Source organism: Chrysemys picta, chromosome 7, assembly GCF_011386835.1.
Source record: "Chrysemys picta bellii isolate R12L10 chromosome 7, ASM1138683v2, whole genome shotgun sequence".
Lineage (NCBI taxonomy): Eukaryota > Metazoa > Chordata > Testudines > Emydidae > Chrysemys > Chrysemys picta.
Genome location: NC_088797.1, coordinates 43,183,258 through 43,206,831, shown reverse-complemented (window position 1 = coordinate 43,206,831; position 23,574 = coordinate 43,183,258). Strand labels below are relative to the sequence as shown.

At 42.2% G+C, this 23,574-nt stretch overlaps 2 protein-coding genes across 7 annotated transcripts in view; one reads left to right on the top strand and one right to left on the bottom strand.

Moving 5' to 3' along the window:
• The first annotated feature begins 1,692 nt into the window (after positions 1 to 1,692).
• PRKCD (protein kinase C delta) overlaps positions 1,693 to 23,574 on the top strand; it is a 161,153-nt gene continuing 139,271 nt past the window's right edge. For 2 of the 6 annotated variants that reach the window (XM_065551276.1, XM_005309327.5), the window contains exon 1: positions 1,693 to 1,883. The gene's annotated coding sequence lies outside the window, so the exon portion shown is untranslated. Of the gene's footprint in view, positions 1,884 to 1,944; positions 2,089 to 2,291; positions 2,547 to 23,574 lie in introns of those variants that run through there. The other 4 variants (XM_005309328.5, XM_005309326.5, XM_042861729.2 and 1 more) reach the window with 3 other exon arrangements.
• LOC135972631 (general transcription factor II-I repeat domain-containing protein 2A-like) lies at positions 19,352 to 21,597 on the bottom strand. Its single transcript, XM_065551278.1, has one exon. It carries the CDS (start codon positions 21,366 to 21,368, stop codon positions 19,560 to 19,562), a length of 1,809 nt encoding a protein of 602 aa, XP_065407350.1. The 5' UTR covers positions 21,369 to 21,597; the 3' UTR covers positions 19,352 to 19,559.

The following is a 23,574-nucleotide window of genomic DNA, read 5'->3' as shown; positions in this document are numbered from 1 at the left end:
GATCACCCTCAGTTCCCAGAATCTAGCCCAAAGAGAGCTGTAAATAAAGAAAATTAAAGATACGTATGTCCCATAGCTCCTATACTACCCTAGAGAGCTGAAAGTACATTGGATTTACTACTATTGAATTCAGTGAAAGTTTAATTGGAGAAGGATAAAGTCATTTAGGTGAAGGTCTGACAGGGAAGTCCACTTTACTAAAGAAAAAGCAGCTAAGTGCTAAAGAGGTTGTTAGGAAAGTTTCTCTCTTCCATACCAAGAGTAAATGTGTGTTTTATTTATCTTATCAATGGTTCTGGGCACATATGCTTTATGTTCCTTTTTTATAATTATAAAGATTTAATTTTATAAGTGGAAATGATGCTTTTCAATAAAGGAAGACAAACTTTAGATTGATTGATTCACCATCCTCATAGCCTATATTTTAAAAATAGACAATGGGAGGGATATTGGGGAACTCCATTCAGAAGCATTAATCAAGGTCAGTCGTCTCTCCCCCCCGCCCCCCCAAATGAGGGCACTGTATAAACATGCAGGAAGACAGCTCCTGCCCTGAATTAATGCAACTCCCTGATCCTGCAAACATTTGATACACATACTTAACATCATGTACATGTAGTAGTTCCAATGATTGCTCCCCAGCTCCCATGTGTAAAGTTAAATATGTGGAAAGTGTTTACAGGATTGGGGCCTACTGTATTTTTGCCATTCTTTAACAATACAACTCACAATTTAAAAGCCATCAAAAAACTATTTTTCACCTTTAAAAAAAAAACACTTTGTAAACTTAAGACAATCTTTCCCAAAGGATTAGGCATGTATTCAAAGCATTAGTCTAGCAAAAACTTTTACACAGATGGAATTCAAATGCACATCACCAATGGCTGAAAATCATAAGCCACCTCAATTGAGTTTGGTGTCTTCTGTCCAATTTCTGGTGGACAAGTGACACATCAAGAAAACCGCTGTGGCCTTGCTGCCAGGATTACTAAATATCTAGAGTGAACATTAAAACCACTTGTTCAAATAGAGTAAGCTGGCTTCCCCAAAGGCCAAGCATCTCCCAAAGAAGAAGGGCTGCTGCAACTACACTAATAGGAGCTTAAGATTGGATGAGTTTGGTCCCATGCTGGAACCTTTGCCTTTAATGTTAACCTAGAGCTGAACTCTTGGGTCAAGCGGTCAGGGAGAGCTCCTTACTGGTCTCAGGAGAACTCAAACATGAAGGGGAAGGGAGAAGAGAAAAAGAGGGGGAAGGAGAGTAAAAGTGAAGGGGAAGACAACATGAGAGAGGAGGCAGAGTAAAAGGAGAGGGAGAGGAGAGTGAAGGAAGGAAAAGGAAGGGGAAGAATAAAAGAGAGGGGGATAGTACCATGAGGGAAGGAAGCCAAGTAAAAGAGAGGGAAGAAGAGTGAGAGAAAGGAAAAGAAGGGAGGAGAGTAAGAGGCGGAAGGAGAGTGAGAACAGGAAAAGGACAGGAGGAGAGTAAGAAAGGGGGACGGTAATGTGAAGAAAGGAGTGTACACGAGAGGGGGAAAGTACCATGAGGGAAGGGAGGAGAGTGAGAGAAGGAAAAGGATAGGAGAAGAGGAAGGGAGAGGGGGATGGGAGCGTCAGGGAAGGGAGGAGACTAAAAGAGAGGGGGGAGGAAAAGAAGGGAGGGGGAAAGGAGAGTAAGAGAGAGGGAAGGGAGAAGAGAAGAGAAGAAAACAAGGAAGGCGAAGGAGCAAGCGGAGCCGGAGCAGGAGGGTGGCTCTGTCCCGCGCCCCGCCACCAGAGAACTGGCTCTGGAGTTGGGTTTCCCGCATCTGGCTGGTCGCGGACCCGGTGCAGCAGGAGCCCACACACACCCGTCCTGTGACTAGGCGGAGCCGGCGGGGCAGGTGAGCGGGCCGGGGCGGAGGAAGGAGCCGTGCCCCGAGGGGCGGAGCGCGGGGGGCGGGCCGAGCGGCAGGGGGGCGGGCTGGCCGGCCAAGCTGGGCTGGGCACTCGCTAGCTCTGGGACAGCGCTCGGCCTGGGAGCTGCAGCAGCTCCGCGCCGTCTGGCCGGGACGCCGGCCCCGCCGTGCTCAGCTCCCCCGGGAGGCGGTGAGTGCCTGGGGTCCGCGCGGGGGCTGCCGCCCGGGTACCTGCCGCCGGGACCCCGGCTCGGGGAGTTCCCCGCTTCGCACGGCAGTTCCTGCCTCGCCTGGCGCCGGGTGAATGAGGAAGCGGCACAGGCGCTGCCTGTCCTACCCCTCCCTCTGCAGGAGGCTCCTTCGTGCCTTGGTTGCGGGTGCTGTCCCCGCTTAGGGGGGTGTGTGCATCTCCGCGGGGGGGCAGCGCTCGGTCTGTTCCAGCCTGGGTCTCTCCCTTTAGCCGCCCCCGGGGGCTCACTCAGGTTCCCCTCGCAGCACCGGCAGGGTGGCGGGGGTAGCTGGCTTTGGGCTCGGGACGGGTACACTCATGTAAGTCAACGAGGGAGCCTTGATCTGTCCTGTCTTCCCCTCCTGGCGTCGTAAGGAGAGACAGTCGGGGCTGCTCCGCAGAACTCGCACCGCTCTGGGGTAAGCAAAGGTTGCCTCTGACATCCTTTGCCGAGGAGATAATTCCACCATGGCTTCCTGGCTCTGTGAGCCTCCATATTTTGTGTAATGACTCCGTGGTGAATGCACAGAAATCAGGGAGTATAAGCGATACCTGTAAGTCCTTCTATCAGCCTGGTCCGTCTTCTTGACCGTTTTGTTTGTTGACTTCGGATCCTGTTTTTCTTCTGGGTGAACTTGCCCCTAAGAGTTACGCTATTTATTTTAGTCCTTTGCTTTCCCAGGGTCTTGCTGCAAATGCCTTACTTGTTACATGCTAAACTTTGTTTGCGTGTAATAGCTGGTCAGTGGTGGTTTGTAAATCAGCAAGTGATTTTTGTTAAATCGCTTACTGAATATTTGAGAGTCAGATCAGTAAACCTATTGAAACAAGGGTCTCTGGCTAACTCTGAGCTAAGATAGTGACCATAGAAGCTGATGCCAGTTAATATACATGATAATGGACTTGCGTAACAAAACCTGAATTTAGTACATTTAGAAAGCAGATAAAAAAGTCTTCCTAGCTGATTTGTGTTTCCCCTCTTCTTGAGAGGATGGGAACTGGCAAGAGTACATTGACATTTTTTAAATTGTCGTTGAAATATAGCCAACATGACAACTGATGCCAGTCAAATGGTCCTTGCAACAAATGATGGCAGTCATATAGTTTTTAATTAGGCGTTTTCAGTGATGCTCTTGCTTCAGAAGTGAGGGGCCAGGAAGTAAGGATGCTTATACTCTTCTACATGTTAGTAAAAGTTGTTGTATCCCTGTATGTGAGATGGCTCAGCTGTCTGAATGAGAGACTTTTTTTGTGTGGACTTTCTTAGCATGTCTTCTGGTTTCACTGTGATAATAGTGATCATTAGTTCCAGGAAGCATAGCTAACCTGGACAGGGAAACTTTGTGTTCAGGGAGGAGTCATAATTTAGCCCATACAACTCCAGGAATGCTACAGTATGAAGTAATTTATTTATCTATCATGTCAGCTAAAGGTTTGATTATAAAACAGCTGTAGCTTCCTTTGATTTGGGAGATGAAGCAACATATCAGCAGAACAGACTTTAAAAATATATATACACCAAAAGCAAATGGGAGCAAAGTTGAGTTTTCAGTGAGCTAAGCAAATTGTAACTATATGACAAGATAATGGAATTCTTACATCTTCAATCCCTGTTCAAATATCTGGAGTTTGTGTAATTTAGGGTTGCCAATTTTGGTTGGACGTATTCTTGGAGGTTTCATCACATGACATAATCTTTAATTCCTGGAGCCTCCAGGATAGTCCTGAAAGGTTGGCAACCCTTCACTCTGTGTGTGCGTGTATAGGCATTTGTTTGTTTTATAGGCCCCTCTGTGCTGATCCATGGAGGATGTGAGTTGTTACAGTGTCCAATTATTGAGCCTTGTCTCGTTCACTCAAAGGGTAAGTCTACACTTACCGGAGGGTCCGGCGGCAGGCAATCGATGTTCTGGGATCGATTTATCGCGTCTGGTTTAGACATGATAAATCGATCCCGGATCGATCCCGGACGTGCTCGCCGTCGACGCCGGTACTCCAGCTCAGCGAGAGGAGTACGCGGCATCCACGGGGGAGCCTCCCTGCCGCATCTGGACCCGCGGTAAGTTCGGACTAAGGTACTTCGAATTCAGCTACGTTATTAACGTAGCTGAATTTGCGTACCTTAGTCCGAAGTGGGGGGTTAGTGGGGACCAGGCCAAACTCATGCTGTTAATTTTTGAGGTCCTGGGTTCAAATCTTCTCATGTCAGCCAAGATGGTATCTGTCACATTTGCACTTAATATAGATCCTAAGTATGGTAATATTAGTCTTTTTAGTCCAGACACACGTATCATCAGTTTTTGTTTCTCAAGGATCACTATTGGATATGCAGCACATTTTAACCATAAGTAAACTGCTCAGCATGTCAAGCTATAAAATCCCTCGCTATGTGATCAAATATGGATCTTTTGAAAGCAGTTGGAAAACAGTAAAATTTAAGAAATTAACTTTTCTGGTCTCCCCTTTTTGTATACATGCAATATATGCACACACGTACCCCCTACTATATGTATAAGTTCATAGAGGAAACTTCAGAATTCTCCAAAACTTTTAACATTATTGAAATATAGCATTTTATGTTCATATCTGAAGTCTTAATTTACAGAGGTTGGTTGGATGTTGTGCTATCTCTCTCCTAAAATACCTAGGTAGCACAGAGGAGATAATATTAGTTTGCACATAGGAACTGCCAGGCCCAAAAGTCCATCTAGTCCAGGGGTTGGCAACCTTGCAGAAGTGGTGTGCCGAGTCTTCATTTATTCACTCTAATGTAAGGTTTCGCATGCCAGTAATACATTTTAACGTTTTTAGAAGGTCTCTTTCTATGAGTCTATAATATATAACTAAACTATTGTTGTATGTAAAGTAAATAAGGTTTTTAAAATGTTTAAGAAGCTTCATTTAAAATTCAATTAAATTGCAGAGCCCCCCCGGACCGGTGGCCAAGACCCAGGCAGTGTGAGTGCCACTGAAAATCAGCTCACGTGCCGCCTTTGGCACGCGTGCCATAGGTTGCCTACCCCTGATCTAGTCTAATATCCTCTGAGTTGACAGTGGTCAGGACCAGGGGAAGTTGTAAGAATCCCACTGAAGACAAATGGGAGATCATCTGCCTTCCACATTGTCTCACTCTGTTAATCTCAAATAGAGTTTGGTTTAACCTGAAACATTAAGTTTAAAGTCTCTAACAAAATGTTGTTCACATTAACTTTCATAACTTTGGATATTCTTGTTATCCATATAAATGTCCAATTTCTTTTGAATTTTGGTAATTTCTTGGCCTCATGCACACGTTTAGGTTCGGTCTACACTGCAATCAGAGGTGTGATTTGCAGTTTGTGTAGGCATACCCATGCTTGCTTTAGTCTAGCTAACCCACTAAGATAGCAATGCAGTCATTGGCTTCAACATGGGCTTTCCAAGTCTGCCCAGCCCCCATAGATACGTATCGGGTTGCTAGCCCGCATTGAAGTCTGTGCTGCTGCATCTTCACTGCCATTTTAGTGAGCTAGCTAGATTCAAGCTACCATAGGTATGCCTAGCCAAGATGCAAATCACACCTCCAGTTGCAGTGGAGGCATATACCCCAAGTGCTTCTTTCACTCGGTTCGCTAGCTACTGTTAAATGCACCGGCAAATAATGCATGCTGTGCCCAGCACCAAAGAAACAACCAGAGAAAGAAATGCCATTGAGTTTGAGGTGACTGCAGTTTGTCAAGCTGAAGCAGCAACATTGTAGTTTTCCTGAAATGTTCCTTAACAGCTCAACAGCTACTTCAGCAATTTAAAAAAAAATGTTCAGTATTTCCTGTTTAGAGCAGTTCCTGAAAATGTCTGTTACAAAAATGTATGAGCTAATATCTAATATTCTGACTGATGGATTATCAGTTACCCAAAGCCACAGTGGAAAGTCTGCAAACTTTGGGGAAAGAGTTAAACATTGCAGATTGCAACACACAGCTTCAGAACATTATCTTCTTTTTCAGCTTCTACTTCCAGTCATATGTTAAAATACAATCATTAGGTTCCACAAATGCATCCCCATGCATATACCCTTTATCTTATTCTTTTTATAATACTCTTCTTGACTTAAGGTTCTTTGACTGTCTTCTTTATAAAACCTTCTTATAATGGCCCTCAATTAAACATTACCTCTTCATGATGTTTAAAATATTGTTATTTCTAAAGGGGCTGAGAGACAGAGAGGGTAAAAACTGTACATTTTGGAATTGTATTTTTAAACCAAAATTTCTACAACATGAGAAATATTACTCCATTAAGCACAAATTAAATGGTTTTGTGTAATGATAAATGAAATGGAGTTAAGAACTACCAGTACTTTAGCACAATCTAATTCTAGGAGTTCAAACTTAGCCATCAAGTTATTACAGCTGCTCAGTGGCAATGAATGGCTCAATATGAGAGTGTAGGCAACTATCATCTGTTACAAAGCTCTGTTGATGTAAGGCCAATATAGTTGTTAAATGCAGCAAAGAGTCACTGTTTGTCTGATGTGAAGTAGAATTCATAGAAAATAGTCTGAGTCCTGCCCCCCCAGTAACTGAGCCAAGAAAACACCACCTTGTTTAAAACAGTGATTCCCATGCTGAGACAAACCTGATAAAAAGAGATCTCTTAAATATAGGAAGCAATTTACTTTGTCTGGTATCTTGCCTATGCCATAATTATTTGTGAATATATTTGGGATATTTTTTTTTTTATAACTTATAGCCTGCCTTTTCCTTGTGCTCAAACATACTGTGCAGTCATAATTCGGTCACTGTGGCATTGGTCTGGTGAGCCTGAAATACTGAGATATAAGAAATTCCGATTTCTGACCTCACAGCACAGTGAAAAGAAGATGGGCTACGAGGAAGGAAGCGCTGCTTAAACATATTTACTTTTGTGAGCTTGCAAATTTTGGAAGGATACTTAAACAAAAACAAATCTATTTACTTATCAAAATAATAGATTAAGTAAATATCATTATTAATAACAAAGTTTTTGTATTAAAGCCACTCTCTAAATTGGCTCTAGGCCTCAAATTAGACCTGCCACTCTCGTTTCTGGTTCAAGGACATGCACGTCATGCTGTCCCTCTGCTTTGCTTGTCTACTTAATTTTGGGGAGTAGGCAAGACATTTACGTGTTCCAGATATCGGCTCTCTAATGAGTTGGAGTTCAGATCTTAGACCTCAGATTTGAGGAAGAGATAAGAAACTCTTCCTCCTTCACCACCAAGATCAGAAAGACATTTACCTCCCACAAAAAAAAAGTTGAGTAGACCAGGGCTTGAAACATCAAACACTAGTCAAAGGCAGATAGAAAAGGTAAGAAAAGGAGGGAACCACCAGTGAAATTCCAGAGTAACCCACTTGTTATTAGAAACCCAACTCTCCCACTATCGTTGGCTGTTGAAAAGAGTGCTGGGATTCCTACCAGAATGTTCTCCTTGGAGCTCTCTTTTTGCAAACTCAGAAAGAAAACTCTACATTGGTTTACATTGTGTCCTATGTAGAAGGTTATCTTAGCTGCCATAAGCACTGGAGAGTGATAGCCTGACTTATTTATTTTTTTCCCCATAGGTACTGATCACCCTGTGTAATGGGAACTGTGGGTGCTCTCAGGACCTATGGCAATCCGGCTGTTTAATTTTTTAAGTATGTGTTAGTTTATGCAGAAATAGAGGTATTGACGCCCACTTGCCAGGAAAAGCTTCCACCTGTCAGAGGCAAGATTTATTTTTTCACCAGACTGAATTGGATTTTGGACCTGTCAAACTTGCTGTTGCTTTTTATCTTTTTTTTTTTTTTCTTCAATTGACAAAAATTCCGTTAGAATTGATGCTGTTCTAGCTAGTAGGAGGGAGGAGCAGGGAAAACTCCAAAGGCATAAGCTGAGGTGCCAGACTTTAATATTAGTATTTTATAAATGTTCCTTAAATTAAAGGGGAGAGCAACTGCACAGAATTAATAAAAAGCTATAGAATATGCATTGCAGTATCGCAGTCCAGTATCTTTCAGTAACTGGGTTGATGGAAACAAGGAGCAAAGCAGTAGCTTGGCACTCAGTTTACTGGAGAGAATGCCTCGTGCTACTCAGCCAGCAATCTCAGAAGAGAGCCATCCATTCCTCCTTTGTCAGCAGGACCATGATGATGGGATGCAAGTCCTTTGGGGCTGATGGGAGGGGTTAAAAGTTCATGAAACTTGGGAACATTCTTGATCCATCTGAGAAATAGAGGGCCTTTACAAATTGTTGCAATGTTGGTGCTGAGTGATTTGAAGGGCTGGAGAATGTGTGTGTGTATTTCTGATTATGGGTTTGTTAAGCCTTTCAAATAAATGCATAGTTTATTGTCACTTAATGCTTAAGGCTGAAGCTGTCAAAAGATTGAGACTCAATGTGAGTTGGGTACTTAACTTGTTTTAAAAACCCCATCATAAATATTAAAACACATTCACCCTTGGAAGTGATGATGCTGTATCAATATGGCTGCTGCACATGATCACACACTAAAATCATTTTCATGTGATTGATATCTGACATTATAAAGTAAAATCAGTTTCTATAAACAGAATTTCAGAACACATCTACATAAATAGAAAATAATTTTAGGTATTTCAGTTCCCATGAATCTGGGTTAACATGTAGTTAGTTTGCCGTTGTGTGCGGTGTTGAAAAGTTTATTTAAGGGTGTTTTCTCAAGCACATTCTATTGGTATTCATGCAGTGATAACTGCTTAATAAACTGTTCGGTGTGTTTCTATGTGGCTGTCACAGATAATTTCATAGAACTGTAGCATGAGTAATGCACCTTAATGGTTTTACCTGGAAAGGGATACACTCAAAGTTGCTAGGCCTTAAATTATACAAGTTCAACTATGTTTTGGAGAGTGTGTGTGGTTGGGGGGTGCTTCTTGTCACCTATCTTTTTGAGTGGGCAGAGAATCAAAACTTACAAAAATTTGGCTCAGAAAAGGATTCTTGTGGATTCCAATATGTTACCTGCTTAAAAGAACAGGGCAGATGGGCAAATTACTGAGAAGAACAAGAGATAATTTGGGTGGCATTACAGTCATGGGTGAAGTATTATTAGGTTGTTTGCTTAGTTGGTATGTCATCTAATAATGTGTTTTTACACTTCATTGACAGTATTATTTTTATTTGTGCGGTGGTAGTTCCTATGAGCCCCCAATCAGAGACCAATGTTTATTTATGCACAGGCCACCAAGGTCATCCTTCTTTGGTTTGCAGAGGTGATTTAGAGATCATAGGCCTGGTTCTAATACTGGCTGTGTGACCAAAAAACATTTGTATATCTTGACCTCTCGAGGTCCCTTCCAGTCCTATGATTCTATGAAACATGCCCAGCAAGAACAATAGATGTTTTCCCCCCCCAACATAAAAAGTTATTGGAGGGATGAAAATCTAGTCCTGTGCTGGCTTAACCTAGTTTTTTATTATGTGTTGGTTTCATGAGATGACAGATAGATAGTTTCACCTTTTTGTTCCCTTACTCTTAGGCCTGTTAAGTTAAAGGTCAAGTTACATAATAAGCCATTTAGAACCTCATTTTTCCCCCGAGTACCTTTGTATTGCAAACCTGTTAAAAGCAATGTTTGTGAATGTTGATTTTTGCACCTCTTATTACTTTAAAGTCTATGGTTTCTTGAGGAAGTGCAGTTTATCTTTGCCACCACATTTTTCTGCCTGACTAAGAAACTTGCTAAACCTGAACACTCAGTGATTACAGAGTTTGGTCCTCATCATGCCTGTGGCAGCTCGTATATGTCAATGCACCAGATTTATTTTGTGTCAACGTGCAATATGGGCAGAGTTACAGAGAGGAGGAAGTCTTGTTTGTTGTGCTATCAGACTTGTTTTTTGTTTGCCTGCTGATTGAAATACATTTCTGGAAACTTGTGGCCAGATATTTAAAGGTATTTAGGTGTCTAAAGATGCAGCTAGGCACCTAATGGGATTTTCAAAGGCACCTAACTCCCACTGAAACCAATGGGACTTGGGCACCTAGGTGCTTCTGAAAATCCCAGTAGGTGCCTAAATACCTTTAAATATCTGGCTCTTAGTCAAATATTATGGACTAGACCCTGCAAGCCTCTGATTTGTTTAAAACTGCCACTTACTTAATGCAGCTTAGTTAGTCTATTGCTAACAGAGCTATTTGGTGAGGTTTTTTAAAACTAAGCTTACCAGGTAGTATGCATATTTGCCAAAAACTTCTATTTGGGAATTGATTCGGGCCGGGTGGGAAGCAGGGTGAGGCATGAGGCTTTTTCATTTAAAGAAAACTTGCTGCATGAGAAATTAATAACAATTGAGAAACTCTAGGCCAAATCCTTCCATAGTACCATCTTAGGGAAATACAGATAGCAAGATTCACCCCTTGCCTTTCATTTGCTGTCAGGGCCGGCTCCAGGCACCAGCTTGCCAAGCAGGTGCTTGGGGCGGCCACTCTGGAGAGGGGCGGCACGTCCAGCTATTCGGCGGCAATTTGGCGGACGGTTCCTCATTCCCGCTTGGAACGAAGGACCTCCCGCCGAATTGCCACCGCAGATCGCGATTGCGGCTTTTTTTTTTTTTTTTTTTGTGTGCCTCTTGGGGCGGCAAAAACCTTGGAGCCGGCCCTGTTTGCTGTTGTCAGAAGAGTCAGTGATGGAGCTGAATGAGCATCATTCAAGTACTCTGAAACGTTTTTATGTTAAAATGAAACTAACTTTTTTAATTGTGTGAATCTCATAATAAAATGATAGCTTTTGTAATGCCTCCTGGATGACTTTGCATTTGGTTGGCTCAACTAAGTAACTAAAGAAAGGAGTGTTTTGTATCTAAATTTTTTTTAGTGTTACTTGGATTACACTGGTGTAAATGCTGATTTGTGGCAATGACATAAATATATGTCAGATAATATTTTAATGGAAAACCTTTTGTCTATGTAGGATTTATTGCTTTTTTTTTAAACAGTTTCTGATTCATTTAAATACATGTAAGAAAAGAACACAGTTGATGTATTTATTTCAGGGTGGATGGGTGTTTTTCTCTTGTTAAGATCTCATGCTTTTGACAGCAAACTTTGCTTCCTTTATAGATTCACATTGTGATTCCTACAATAAGAACTAAAACCCCATACAGTCATACAAGTATGTGTGCATGTGATGGAGTAGGAGTTGATTTGACTAAAGATGCTTTTAGTATTGACAGAAGACTCTTCAAAAGTACCTGGTGATCTTTGCTGCAAAAATACCACATTTCTCATACTCTCTAGTTCAGTGATACTCAGACCTCAGTGGTTCAGCATTATCGATCAGCATTACCCAGAAGAGCCATAGTAGTGTGAATTAAATGTTTCATTTACTGTTGTACTATATATTCATATTTAAACAGTATGACAGAGGAATTATATATACACAATATTCTCACAGTAAAATGACTGACCAAGTATTATTATTTTATCAACAACAATTGGTTAATAACATAGTAAAAGCATCCTAATTGGTTAAAACTTAGATTGGCTAATAAATAAATCACAGTGTTTTAATATCAAGTGCTTCAAAGAGCTGTAGGAGAAACATTAAAGAACCACTTGGGACTCGCGAGCCTGCATCTGAGTATCACTGCTCTAGATTTTAGGTGTGCGGTGTGATCATAGAGTGACTTAATTCTTTATCATTCAGTTTGCTGATGCATTAGAGCTCTGTTAATGCAGAATTTCCAGTGGCTCCATAAAAGTTTCACTGTGCTCTTATGCATCTGTTGACTAAGGTCAGTGAACTAAAAAAATTCATACCAAGATAAGATCTCATCAGGAAGTTGAGAGAGCTCACTAATAATGTCCTTTTCTTGTGTTCCTTAGCAGCTGTCTAAAGCTGACTCTTGTCATTTCAATTCAGCAAGTTTATCCTGGTTCACCTGGGGATTATGTGCATAAGAGCACAGCTGAACTGACCCAAACTTGGAAGTCAGCTGATGGCCCCAGTTGTATATGGATCAGAGGGAGGAAATAGCCTCAGTGCTGAGATCTCCCCCCTCCCAGTCACACCACTACAGAAAAGGGGACTCCGTCTCACCAGTTCTCCAAACCCAGCACAGGGGGAAGGGGTAGAGAATGAGGTGCTAGTAGGCAAGGCTGCAGAACTCTTATCATGCCCCCTCTGACCCAGCAGAAGTTCAGCAGAAAGAAACAATACAGCCTGAATCTGTGTTCTCATCCAGAGATCTCCCTGCCCAAAGGGACCACCCTGGCCATAAAGACTCCCTAATAATGCAGCTCCAATGGAGCAGCTCTGCTATGGAACTGGGGGCTACTGGAGGCCAGAGCCACTGTGAAGAAACAGGGCCTGCTGCAGATCCCTGAGAGCTTGCCAGGGTAAGGGAGAGTCTGTAGTTTATTCCACAGTGGGCAGGGAGGCTACCTCTGCACTTCCATCCTATTGGAATAGTAGAAGAGGAGCTTTTTGAGGGATCCTTGTAGAAATTTCCATCTTCTAGGGCAGGGGTCGGCAACCTTTCAGAAGCGGTGTGCCGAGTCTTCATTTATTTACTTTAATTTAAGGTTTCACGTGCCGGTAATACATTTTAACGTTTTTTAGAAGGTCTCTCTCTATAAGTCTATATATTATATAACTAAACTATTGTTGTATGTAAAGTAAACAAGGTTTTCAAAATATTTAAAAAGCTTCATTTAAAATTAAATTACAATGCTGATCTTATGCCACCAGCCTGCTCAGCTCGCTGCCAGCCTGGCGTTCTGTTCACCTAGACTGGCAGCGGGCTGAGTAGGGCCTGACCTCTGAAGCCCCCCACACCCCAGAAGGGTGAGTGTGGAGGGCTTCAGAGGTCAGGGCAGAGGGCTGGGGGTGTGTGGAGGTGCAGGGCAGAAGGCTGGCGGTGTGGGGGGCTTCAGAGGTCAGGGCAGAGGGCTGGAGGGTGTGGGGGGGTGCAGGGCAGAAGGCTGGCGGTGTGGGGGGCTTCAGAGGTCAGGGCAGAGGGCTGGGGTGTGTGTGGAGGTGCAGGGCAGAAGGCTGGTGTGTGTTGGTGTGGGGGAGGTTCAGGGCAGAGGGCTGGGGGGCTCAGCTCGTGGGGGTGCTCCCAGCCCTCTGCCCTGAGCGGCTCATGGTAGGGGGCTGGAAGGGATATGTCCTGTTCCACCCCCTGCCCCAAAGCCCATCCCTACCTCTTCTCTGCCTCCTTTACCCAGGGCTGGCTTTAGCAAGGGGCTGCCGCGCGCAGGCTGGAGCTCCGGCCGCGGGGCATTTGCAGAGCAGCGAGCACGCTGCCACTCCTCCCCCATCCCTTTGCAAGGGCCGGCGCAGGGAAGGAGAGGAGGAGGGGCAGGAAAGCAGGCTGCACCACGGCTGGGGAAAGGAGGTGGGGAGCTTGGCTGCTGCAGGACGGAGCTTCTGCCTCCTGCCCCAGCAGGGGAGAGCGGTGAGTGGGCTGAGTGCGGCTGGGGGTCGGAACCGCGGCAGGCAGCCACGTGCCATTCAAAATCGGCTCGCGTGCCGTAGGTTGCCGACCCCTGTTCTAGGGACTCCTTATGCAGGCTTTTCTGAAGGAGGGAATGATTTGGGCCAAAGGGTTTATAGGGCATTCCTGTTGACTTCCTGGGGGCTTGGAGATTTGGCCTGGAATTGTCTTTATTTAAAAACAAAATACCAACAACAGACTAATTTCTACAGAATGAGCATTAAAACTATGGAATCTGCAGTCTGCTTGTGCCCTGCCCCTCCACCTCTAGTTGAACCAGGTTGTTAACTTAGTTCATGATGACTATTCCCTTTGCCCGCAGTAGGTTGAACTTGCTTCTTTGTGTAAGCACTTTAGGGATCTCTTGCAATTGGAAGGTGTTTATGAACCCACATTTCACTCATTCATTTAATCAGGAATGAATCTCATTGTGACAAAAGTTGGTTTTACAAAGAGAATATCTGGCAAGTGAGGGCATAGTTTCATTTTACCTCAAATGAAGGTTCTTGGCTAGAAAAAAAATGACACCAGGCTCTTCTGTTTGCTTTGTATGATACTTTTTAATGATTATTTCCAGACTTCTCTGGTTTCCAAATTAGTAGTCCTCTGAGTCCCAAATGGTCAGCTTCCAACCATCCCCACAGCGGTCTTACCAGCAGAGCCATTGTACCAGTACTTGCGTGTACACCAGAGACTGAACTCATTGCATCATGGGGGCCTGTGAACATGGCCACTGGCTCTTGTTAGGCCAGCCCATGACTCTGCCTCTCTTGCATTACACTGGAAAGAAAAGGGGAAACTTTGGTTCATTCTGACCTCAGCTCCCCTCCTTTTCTCCCTCTGGTGAGGAGCAGAATGCACAGAGTGGTCTTAACTCCCCTCGTCGTAGGGAGCTAGCAGTCACGTATACAGGGTATCAAGCTACAATGAACAGGAATGCTGCTTGTGCTCTGGGAAAGGGGAAAGTCAAATTTTTGCTCCTGGAGAGCCGTATGAGAACTGGAGGATGGGGCAGCATACATGGAAGGGAATGGGGACTTGTGAATGAGGAAAAGCAGGAACGTGGAGGCTGAAACAGTGGGGGGTGTCATAATTGGGGAGGCTGGGATCATGAGGGATTATAGGACTGGAAGGGACCTCAAGAGGTCATCTAGTCCAGTCCCCTGCACTCATGGCCAGACTAAGTATTATCTAGAGCAGGCGTTTGTCTAACCTTCTCTTAAAAATCTCCAATGATGGGGATTCCACACCCTCCTTAGGCAATTTATTCCAGTACTTAATTACCCTAGAAGTTTTTTCCTAATGTCCAACCTAAACTCCCCTTGTTGTGATTTAAGCCCATTGCTTCTTGTCCTATCCTCAGAGATTAAGGAGAACAATTTTTCTCCCTCCTCTTTGTAAGAAACTTTTATGTGCTTGAAAACTGTTATCCTGTCCCCTCTGTCTTATCTTTTTCCAGACTAGACAAACCCAGTTTTTTCAATCTTGTCTCACAGGTCATGTTTTCTAGACCTTTGATCATTTTTGTTGCTTTTCTCTGGACTTTCTCCAATTTGTCCACATCTTTTCTGAAATGTGGTGCCCAGAACTGGACACAATACTCCAGTTGAGGCCTAATCAACACGAAGTAGAGCAGAAGAATTGCTTCTCGTGTCTTGCTTACAACACTTCTGCTAATACAGCTGAAATAATGTTTGCTTTTTTTGCAATAGTGTTATACTGTTGACTAATATTTAGCTTGTGATCCACTATGACCCCCAGATCCCTTTCTGCAGTACTCCTTCCTAGCCAGTGATTTTCCATTTTCTATGTGTGCAACTGATTGTTCCTTCCTAAGTGGAGTACTTTGCATTTGTCCATATTGAATTTTTTCTATTTACTTCAGACCATTTCTCCAGTTTGTCCAGGTCATTTTGAATTTTAATCCTAACCTCCAAAGCACTTGCAACCCCTCCCAGCTTGGTATCATCTGCAAACTTTATAAGTGTACTCTGTATGCCATTATCTAAATCATTGAAGAAGATATTGAACAGAACCGGACCCAGAACTGATTCCTGTGGGACCCCACTTGATATGCCCTTCCAGCTTGACTGTGAACCACTTATGATTACTCTCTAGGAACAGTTTTTCAGCCATTTTTGAACCCACCTTGTAGGATCTCCCATAGAATGGGATGCTGAGCCAGAGGAGAGAACAGAACTGGGAGAGCGAGGTAATGGGTGAAGCTGAACTAAGCTAATGAGGCGCCTGGGATATAGGGGGAATCAACCTAGTGCAGAATAGGGGAAATCATAATTATCCTGAAAAACCACAGAAGACCAAGTTTTCAAGCCATATGGCGCTGCTTATAATTGCTGATCCAGGTTTATCTGGGATGCAGCATACCAATGGTATTTTCACATGCTTTCTGGTGGTTTCACTAAATATCTGGGAACTCTGTTTTTTATTATAAGGTTCTGGGGAAGAGCTGAAAGAGAGCACACTGGGTTGGGGGGAAGTCAAGCACTGCTACTTTGTAAATTCTATCCTCTATTTCGCATTAATGTATAAACTGTTTTTCTTCAGGGAATGTCCCTGATGTCCTTAACAGTCTCCAAAGGCAATCCCAGAGCTTTAATGAAATATGTCTGATGGACTGATCTTCTGACCTATGTTGGGTATTGTAGGTTGGATCAATCTACTTTCCTTTTCCAGTGGGTAAAGATAAGCAAACTTAGCTTTGCTTGAGAGAAGCATTTCTTTAAAAAAGAGAAGAAGTTATGAAATATTTGTTCCCACAGATTTTGTGACTGTTGTATCTCATTATGTTGTTAAGACTTGGAATTTACCCTCGCTGGGGAAGGACAGAGATAGTGTGGACTTCTTGTGGATGAAAACTGTTGTAATTTAGAAGCTTCCCCCATGCTTTCTTGTGGTGTTTTGTGTCTAATTGTCTCTATTCTCTTATTTTTTAGCAACTATGGGCCTGATCTTATTTTGATAAAGTTAGTGATAAAAATTTCACTAACTCCAATAAGAGTAAGATCTAGCCCTAAATCCTTAGTTCAGTCAAGAGATGGTAACTGTTTGCAGTTGTGTATTAAGCTCATCAGGCATGTAATTGGATTTTAGAAGTACATTGTGTCGCTCATCCATTATTCACTTAACTTCCAGCCAGAATAAAAATATGTTGCAAATCTTATTATACAGTTGTTCTCATTTCAAAAGCTGCTGACACTATAACAGGCTACAGCAGAACTGGCTTAACAGGTTGCATTTTTTTTTCACATAGGTGCTATGAAGTTACTAACTTGCTATATCAGGTTACATGCTATATCAGATTACATGCTATATCAGATTGCCTTTGCTACCTGAGTGGCACCTGTGTTTGAGAAAATTTATGTCTATAAGTAGGTGGACTTTATTGTTTGCCCAAGGATCCTGGATGGATTTTGTTTCTAAATGTTTGCAATGTTGTAGTTATGTTGGTTCCAGGATTTTAGAGAGACAAGGTGGGTGAGGTAATACCTTTTATTGGACCAACTTCTGTTGGTGAGAAACAAAAGCTTTCGAGTTTACATAGGACCCTTCTTCAGGTCTGGGAAACATGTTCAGAATGTCACAGCTAAATACAATGTGGAACAGATAGTTTAACATAAGTAGTTAACACGTATTGTAAGATTATGACCTGAAGAAGACTCTGTGTAAGCTTGAAAGCTTGTTTCTTTCACCAACAGCAGTTGATACAATAAAAGCTATTACCTTACCCACCTTGTCTCTCTCATATTTTAAGAGACCCCGTTCAAGGTGATGTGGCCAGTTAACCCCTCTGCAGTCATAGGACAAAAAAAGAGGGGTTAATGGGGATTGTTGTAAAAAGCCATAAATCCAGTGTCTTTATCAAGTCCATGATTTTATTGTGTAACAAAGTTATGAATTTAAGCTTCCAGGCTCATCTTTTGAAGGTGTTGTGCAGGTTTCCTTTGAGGATAAAGACTGAAAGATCAGATGTGGAGTGATTGCATTGTGTAAAGTGTTCACCAGTGGGAGATATGGTGTTTTTCTCTTTTATCCATTTTCTGTGCAAGTTCATTTGAGAACGTACATAGTTGTTGGGACATTTAGTGCACTGGATGAGGTACACTATGTGTTGTGATAGGCATGTGATAAGCATCTTTTATGCAAAAACACAGAGCTGTGTGAAGTATTTGTATTGATCCTGAAACTGTAAATGAATGTGAGTGTAGTGGTAGGGATCAGGGAGCATGGACTGAGTTTACTTGAACCAGGAACAGAGAGAGATGCTTTTGCGAGCACCTTCCAAACTTAAATGCGTTTTCAGAGCACACAATTTGCTGCTAGTAGATCAGAACTGCAAGCTAGGTCATTGCTTATATTTCTGGTTAAGTCTTAAAATGGCTCAAGTATATAAATAAGTCTTTGCAGTATTCCATTTTGATGGAGATGTTGGATGAATATTTAACCCTTAAGGCACACGGAGGGAGTCCGTCTATTTTTGTGAATACTTTTTAATATGTAGTAACTAGAGTTCCATGTTGTGTATACATGTTCCATGTATATCTTGTTATAGCTAATTTCTAGATATGCCTAGTTCTTTTTCTCACTCAGGCCTTATCTATATTAAAAAACTGCATTTGTATAACTAAGGCCATTTAAAAATTGTTCTAGGTAAACTGGTGCAAGCCTCTAGCATAAATACACTTAAGTTTCACTCTTATTTAAATTGGTCCAGCTATTTTTGATAAGGCCATGTCTACCGACCCAAGTCCCATTGGCTTAGATAAAAATCAGCTTTATGTTGATTTAGTTAAATCAGAGCAAATGTGCACATCCATCAGTCAACACACTTGTAAACTGATTTGCCACAATTATTTGTACTGAATTAAGCTAAATTGACATAAGTCTCTTATAAACTGATCAGAGTAACTTCAGGAGTGTCCAGGAAAAATCTATCCCTTCTCCCTTTGGCCACTTGGAATAAACAATAAGAAAACCATAAAGGAATAGGATGGGACATAGTTCGGACCTCTGTAGAATTTGAGAATTTTACTCATTGATAAGGTTGGTTAGTTGTCATGGCAGAAATGTAAACATTAGAATTTTAGCTAAAAATACTCTAAAAATCATGATGCACCCACCATCTATTCAGTTTTGTCAACAGGAGACGGTCAATTTGAAAATCACTTTTTTTTGCCAGAAAATGTTATAACTCCAAGAACACTCTTGATATTTCTTAAACATTAAATAACACTTGCCTGTTTAGTTTGTGTTAAAGAGAAAACTTTACAAAACTCAAAATGATGCATGCTATTAAATACCCCTCTATTTGGATGAGCAAGTATAAAAATATGTTGACTGGCTCTAATGCTATAAATACCATGTCAGCAATGGAAGAGAAAACAAACTGAAGTAGGATCCAGGGAGATAAAGGGATATAATGAGACACAGAGTGATGTAGCGGACAGGGTGCTGAGCAGGGAGTCAGGAGATGTGGATACTATTCCCAGCTTGACCACTGAATTGCTGTGTGATCTTGGGAAAGTCAATTTCTCTATGCTTCAGTTCCTCCTTGTGTGAAATAATAGTCCTCTTTTCTCCCACCCTTCAACTGTATTGTTTGCCTAGATCAGGGGTGTCAAACTCAATTGCACAGGGGGCCAAAACTCAAAACTCGCGGGCCGAACAGTATAACCATTTATTTAACAGACTAAATATTTAATGTTTTTTAACCATTAATATGAACCAAAATACAGGATATCATTCCAAAATAAATACATTTCAACTTAAAATATTTTGCTCTTCATAAAAAAATATCCTGTCAATACAATACATTCAAAATCTGTACATGCTGGAATATTAAAAAATCTGAAAATATAAATAAAAAATTGAATTTAAAGCAAAAGTATAATCATAACAAATCATAACATTCCATTTTCTTGTCCTATTTAGTCAGAGCCTGATACTTGGAGTCTTTTCTTTGCAACAAGTTCGTTTATGTTTGGGGTTAGGTTCTGTGTTGTGAAGATTCTCAGGATCGATTGCAGGTGTTCATCAGTGAGGCGACTCCTGTGTGACGTTTTGTTAATTTTCATCACAGAGAACAGCTGCTCGCACAGATATGTGCTGCCAAACATGGACAGGATTCGAGCCGCATGTTGGCGGAGCTGCGGCATCGCTTCAGGAATGAAGCGAGTGAACTGTGCTGGCCCCGCAGTGTCGTACTTTGCCTTCAGTGTCCCGTTACATTGCAGTTCTATCAGCTCCATCTGCATTTCTACAGGTGCGGTTTCCACATCGACTGCAAATGGGTTGCGAAGCAGCTCGAAGTTACTTTTCTGTGCCTCAAAGTCACTGAAGCGCCGTGCGAACTCAGTGCGCAGCGCGCTGAGTTTTTCAGCAAAGGTGGCATTTGGGAAAACTGTGGCACTTTCTTGGTTCCGTATTACTTGGCAACAGGGAAAGTGAGACAAGTTGCATTGGTGCATTTGTGTCTCCCATAAGCGCAGCTTCACTTGAAATGCCTTCACTGCATCATGCATATCGGTTATTATGTGCTCCCGTCCCTGGAGTTGAAGGTTTAAAGCGCTAAGATGCGACGTTATGTCAGCCAGGAACGCCAACTCACATTTCCACTTTTCATCCCGCAGAACTGTGCAGTCTTTCCCCTTACTGTCCATGAACTGGCAGATTTCCTCTCGCAGCTCAAAGTGTCTTTTGAGAACTTTTCCCCGACTTAGCCACCGGACCTCCGTATGATATGGCATATCGCCAAACTCGCTATCTATTTCCCGCAGAAAAGACTGGAATTGGCGGTGATTTAAACCGTGGGCTCTGATAAAGTTGACGGTTTGTGTTACAGTGTTCATCACATGATCCATTTTTAGGACTTTAGCACTCAGCGATTCCTGGTGTATGATGCAGTGATACACTGTCAACTCACCGGCACAGTTCTCCTCCCGCATCTTTGAGCGCATCCTTCCCACCAGTCCATTTTTTTCACCACACATAGCAGGTGCGCCATCTGTTGTAAGTCCAACGAGTTTTTCCCACGGCAGTTTCATGTCGGTTACACTTTGAAATACATTTCCAAAGATGTCTTCTCCTTTCGTTGTCCCGTGCATCGATTTAATGTCCAGTATTTCCTCTGTTACGCACAAATTGGAATCCACACCACGGATAAATATCGCCAGCTGTGCAGTGTCAGTCGCGTCAGTAGTTTCATCCACGGCAAGGGAGTATGCAACAAAATCTTTTGCTCTTTCAATCAACTGTGTTTTCAAATCAGTCGCCATCTCACAAACCCGATTAGCAACAGTGTTTCTGCTGAGGCTTACATTTGCAAACGCTCGTGTTTTATCTGGACAAAGGACGTCGCACACTTTCATCATACAATTCTTTACGAATTCCCCCTCGGTAAACGGCCGTCCTGATTTGGCGATCTCTTCGGCCACAATGAAACTTGCTTTCACAGCAGCTTCACTTTGTGATTTTGCTTTGGTGAAAAACGTCTGCTGGGATGTCAAATTCTTCTTCAACTCCTCTACCTTTTGTAGCTTCTGTCCTGCGCTCAGGTTTTTGAATTTGTTCTCATGTTTCGTCTCGTAGTGCCGTCTTAGGTTATACTCCTTCATTACAGCGATATTACTCCCGCAAAGGAGACACACTGGTTTACCTGCAATTTCAGTAAACATATACTCATTCTCCCACCGGCTTTGAAAGCCTCGGTTTTCAGAATCAATTTTTCTCTTGGCCATTGTTGGGGTCTAGCTTTGATTTGATATTAGCGTTGTATACATCAACAGACCGCGAACTTGAACCGCGGCTTGCCGTTGGCGGCAATTGCACTGCATCATGGGATTTGTAGTGTGTGTTATTGGGGCGTCATATCACAGGGCCATTAAAAACAGATATATAAAACGATTTCGCGGGCCGGATATAATTGTATGGCGGGCCGGATGTGGCCCGCGGGCCTTGAGTTTGACACATGTGGCCTAGATAGTTCCCACCCTGAAGAATTTACAATCTTTAGGCTACAATAAACTGATCTTCATCTGAGTTGCGCCTCTGGGTGCTACTGTCTTAAAAATAACAATCATTTAGAGATATTGCTGCCTGACTAATTTGTCTGAAATACAGTATTGTGTCAAGGCTTCTAATGAAATGAACACAAGGTAAACAATTCTGCAGACACACAAGGTTGTAATTTAAAGATGACATTTTAGGCAAAACAAATAATGCTCATGTACCTTTTTTTCCTTTTTCCTGAAAGTTTTTTGTTTTTTTTTTAATGTTTTTTTCTTTCCAACTTGTTTTATGCTTACAGTATAGTTTCTCTTTATGTGTGTGCGAGACCTGGTAGACAAGATCTGCACAAGGAATTAATTTGGGGAAGTTTTATTGCCTGTGCTATACAAAGGGCCGACTAGATGATCGCAGTGGTCCCTTCTGGCCTTGGAATCTGAGTCATGTAAGGTCTCCAGTGAAAGCCTATGTGTCACATTTACAGAGATGCAATTTCTTCATTACAAACTTCTTGTAACATATATCATTCCAGGAAGCAGAGAATGTTCTTTAAATATGCCTTGTCTGAAAATGTGTTCATTTTAGAAGCTAATAATTCTTGTGGGTAAGTAATTCCTTTTCTTAATGAGGAGTATTTTAGGACAGGAGTGTGTTTGCAGCTTTTATTCCTTTTATGTAGGCCCTAGAATCTAGGTGCTGATTGAATTTGACAGAATAATACGTGGTGGTTTCAAAATGCATCTAACACTATCTCTACTGTAATTGTCAAATTGGACATTGAATTGACTATACTGAGCAGAATGCTGGCAATCTGTGATGTCTGTCTGTTTACAGGCTTTCCACAGATGTTGCTGAATAGCCAAGAATATAAACTTCTGTTTTAAAATAAAACTTTTAGATATTTTGGTTACATGTTCTTACTGCACAAATCTTCAGAGTCCCGAAGAAGAGACTGAATCAGTAACTGTGACATCATTGTTGCATAGTGGGACATTGCAGAACAGCAGGGTGCATGGAGTAGCAACGGGGATGGATGTCATGGGATGTAAGGAGGAGTCAGAGACTTTTTCCCTAAAATTTCACACTTTTTTGCTACCACCAGTTCAGATCCACTAATCCTTTAATGAGGTAGGAGTACTAGTGTAGACAAGGCATTGATGTCTTAAGCACTGTTGTCTAACTTCAGACCACAGCCAAAACCAGTTGCCTCTGTCCTTCAGTTAGGCTTTAGACCCTATTTATGCTGCAAATGCAACCAACTACTTTTGTTAAACTTTGGTTTTGCCCAACTGTGTTCTAATACCTAGTTGGTCCAGCCTCTTTGGATGGAGGCAGATAATGCCATAACCCAGTAGTTCCCAAACTGAGGTTCATGAACCTGTGGGGGTTCGTGAAATGTTGCAGGGGGTTCTCAGGGAAAAATTCCCTAATGGCAGACAGAGCTGTCCCTAGGGACCTTGGGCAGCATGGGGCCGGCAGCCCGGAGCCCTTGGACTTCCAAGAATTAAGCAGATCAAAGCAAGCACATCTATTACACTGAGGTGATTTAAACTTCAAGACTCCTTATAAGAAATGGAAAGGGAGGTGAATATTTTTTGCTGTTTTTAAAATTAAATAGGCAGCTAGTATTGTTTTTAAAATTATTATGAAGAACAAGTTTAAGGTTTGTTGTAACGTGCATTGGTTGCCTGGACTGCTCAAGACCTGAATGCTTGTGTAGGAGGAACTCTTTGAGTTGGCTTCTTAAATATCTTCATGCTGTTTCACATCTGATACTCCTTGATGAAACATAGGAACCTTGACTTATAACAGGCTTATTCAAAGTGATACAGGCAATGAAAGTGAGATCTTGGATGAATGTTATTACATTATATAATGTAATAAAAATACTGTAATGCTAAATAATAGTGTGTAATAAGCATGTCATAAAAACAAATT

What these genes read in the sequence shown, in the direction of transcription:
- LOC135972631 (XM_065551278.1), bottom strand. Translation starts at nt 21,368, where the DNA reads ATGGCCAAGAGAAAAATTGATTCTGAAAACCGAGGCTTTCAAAGCCGG.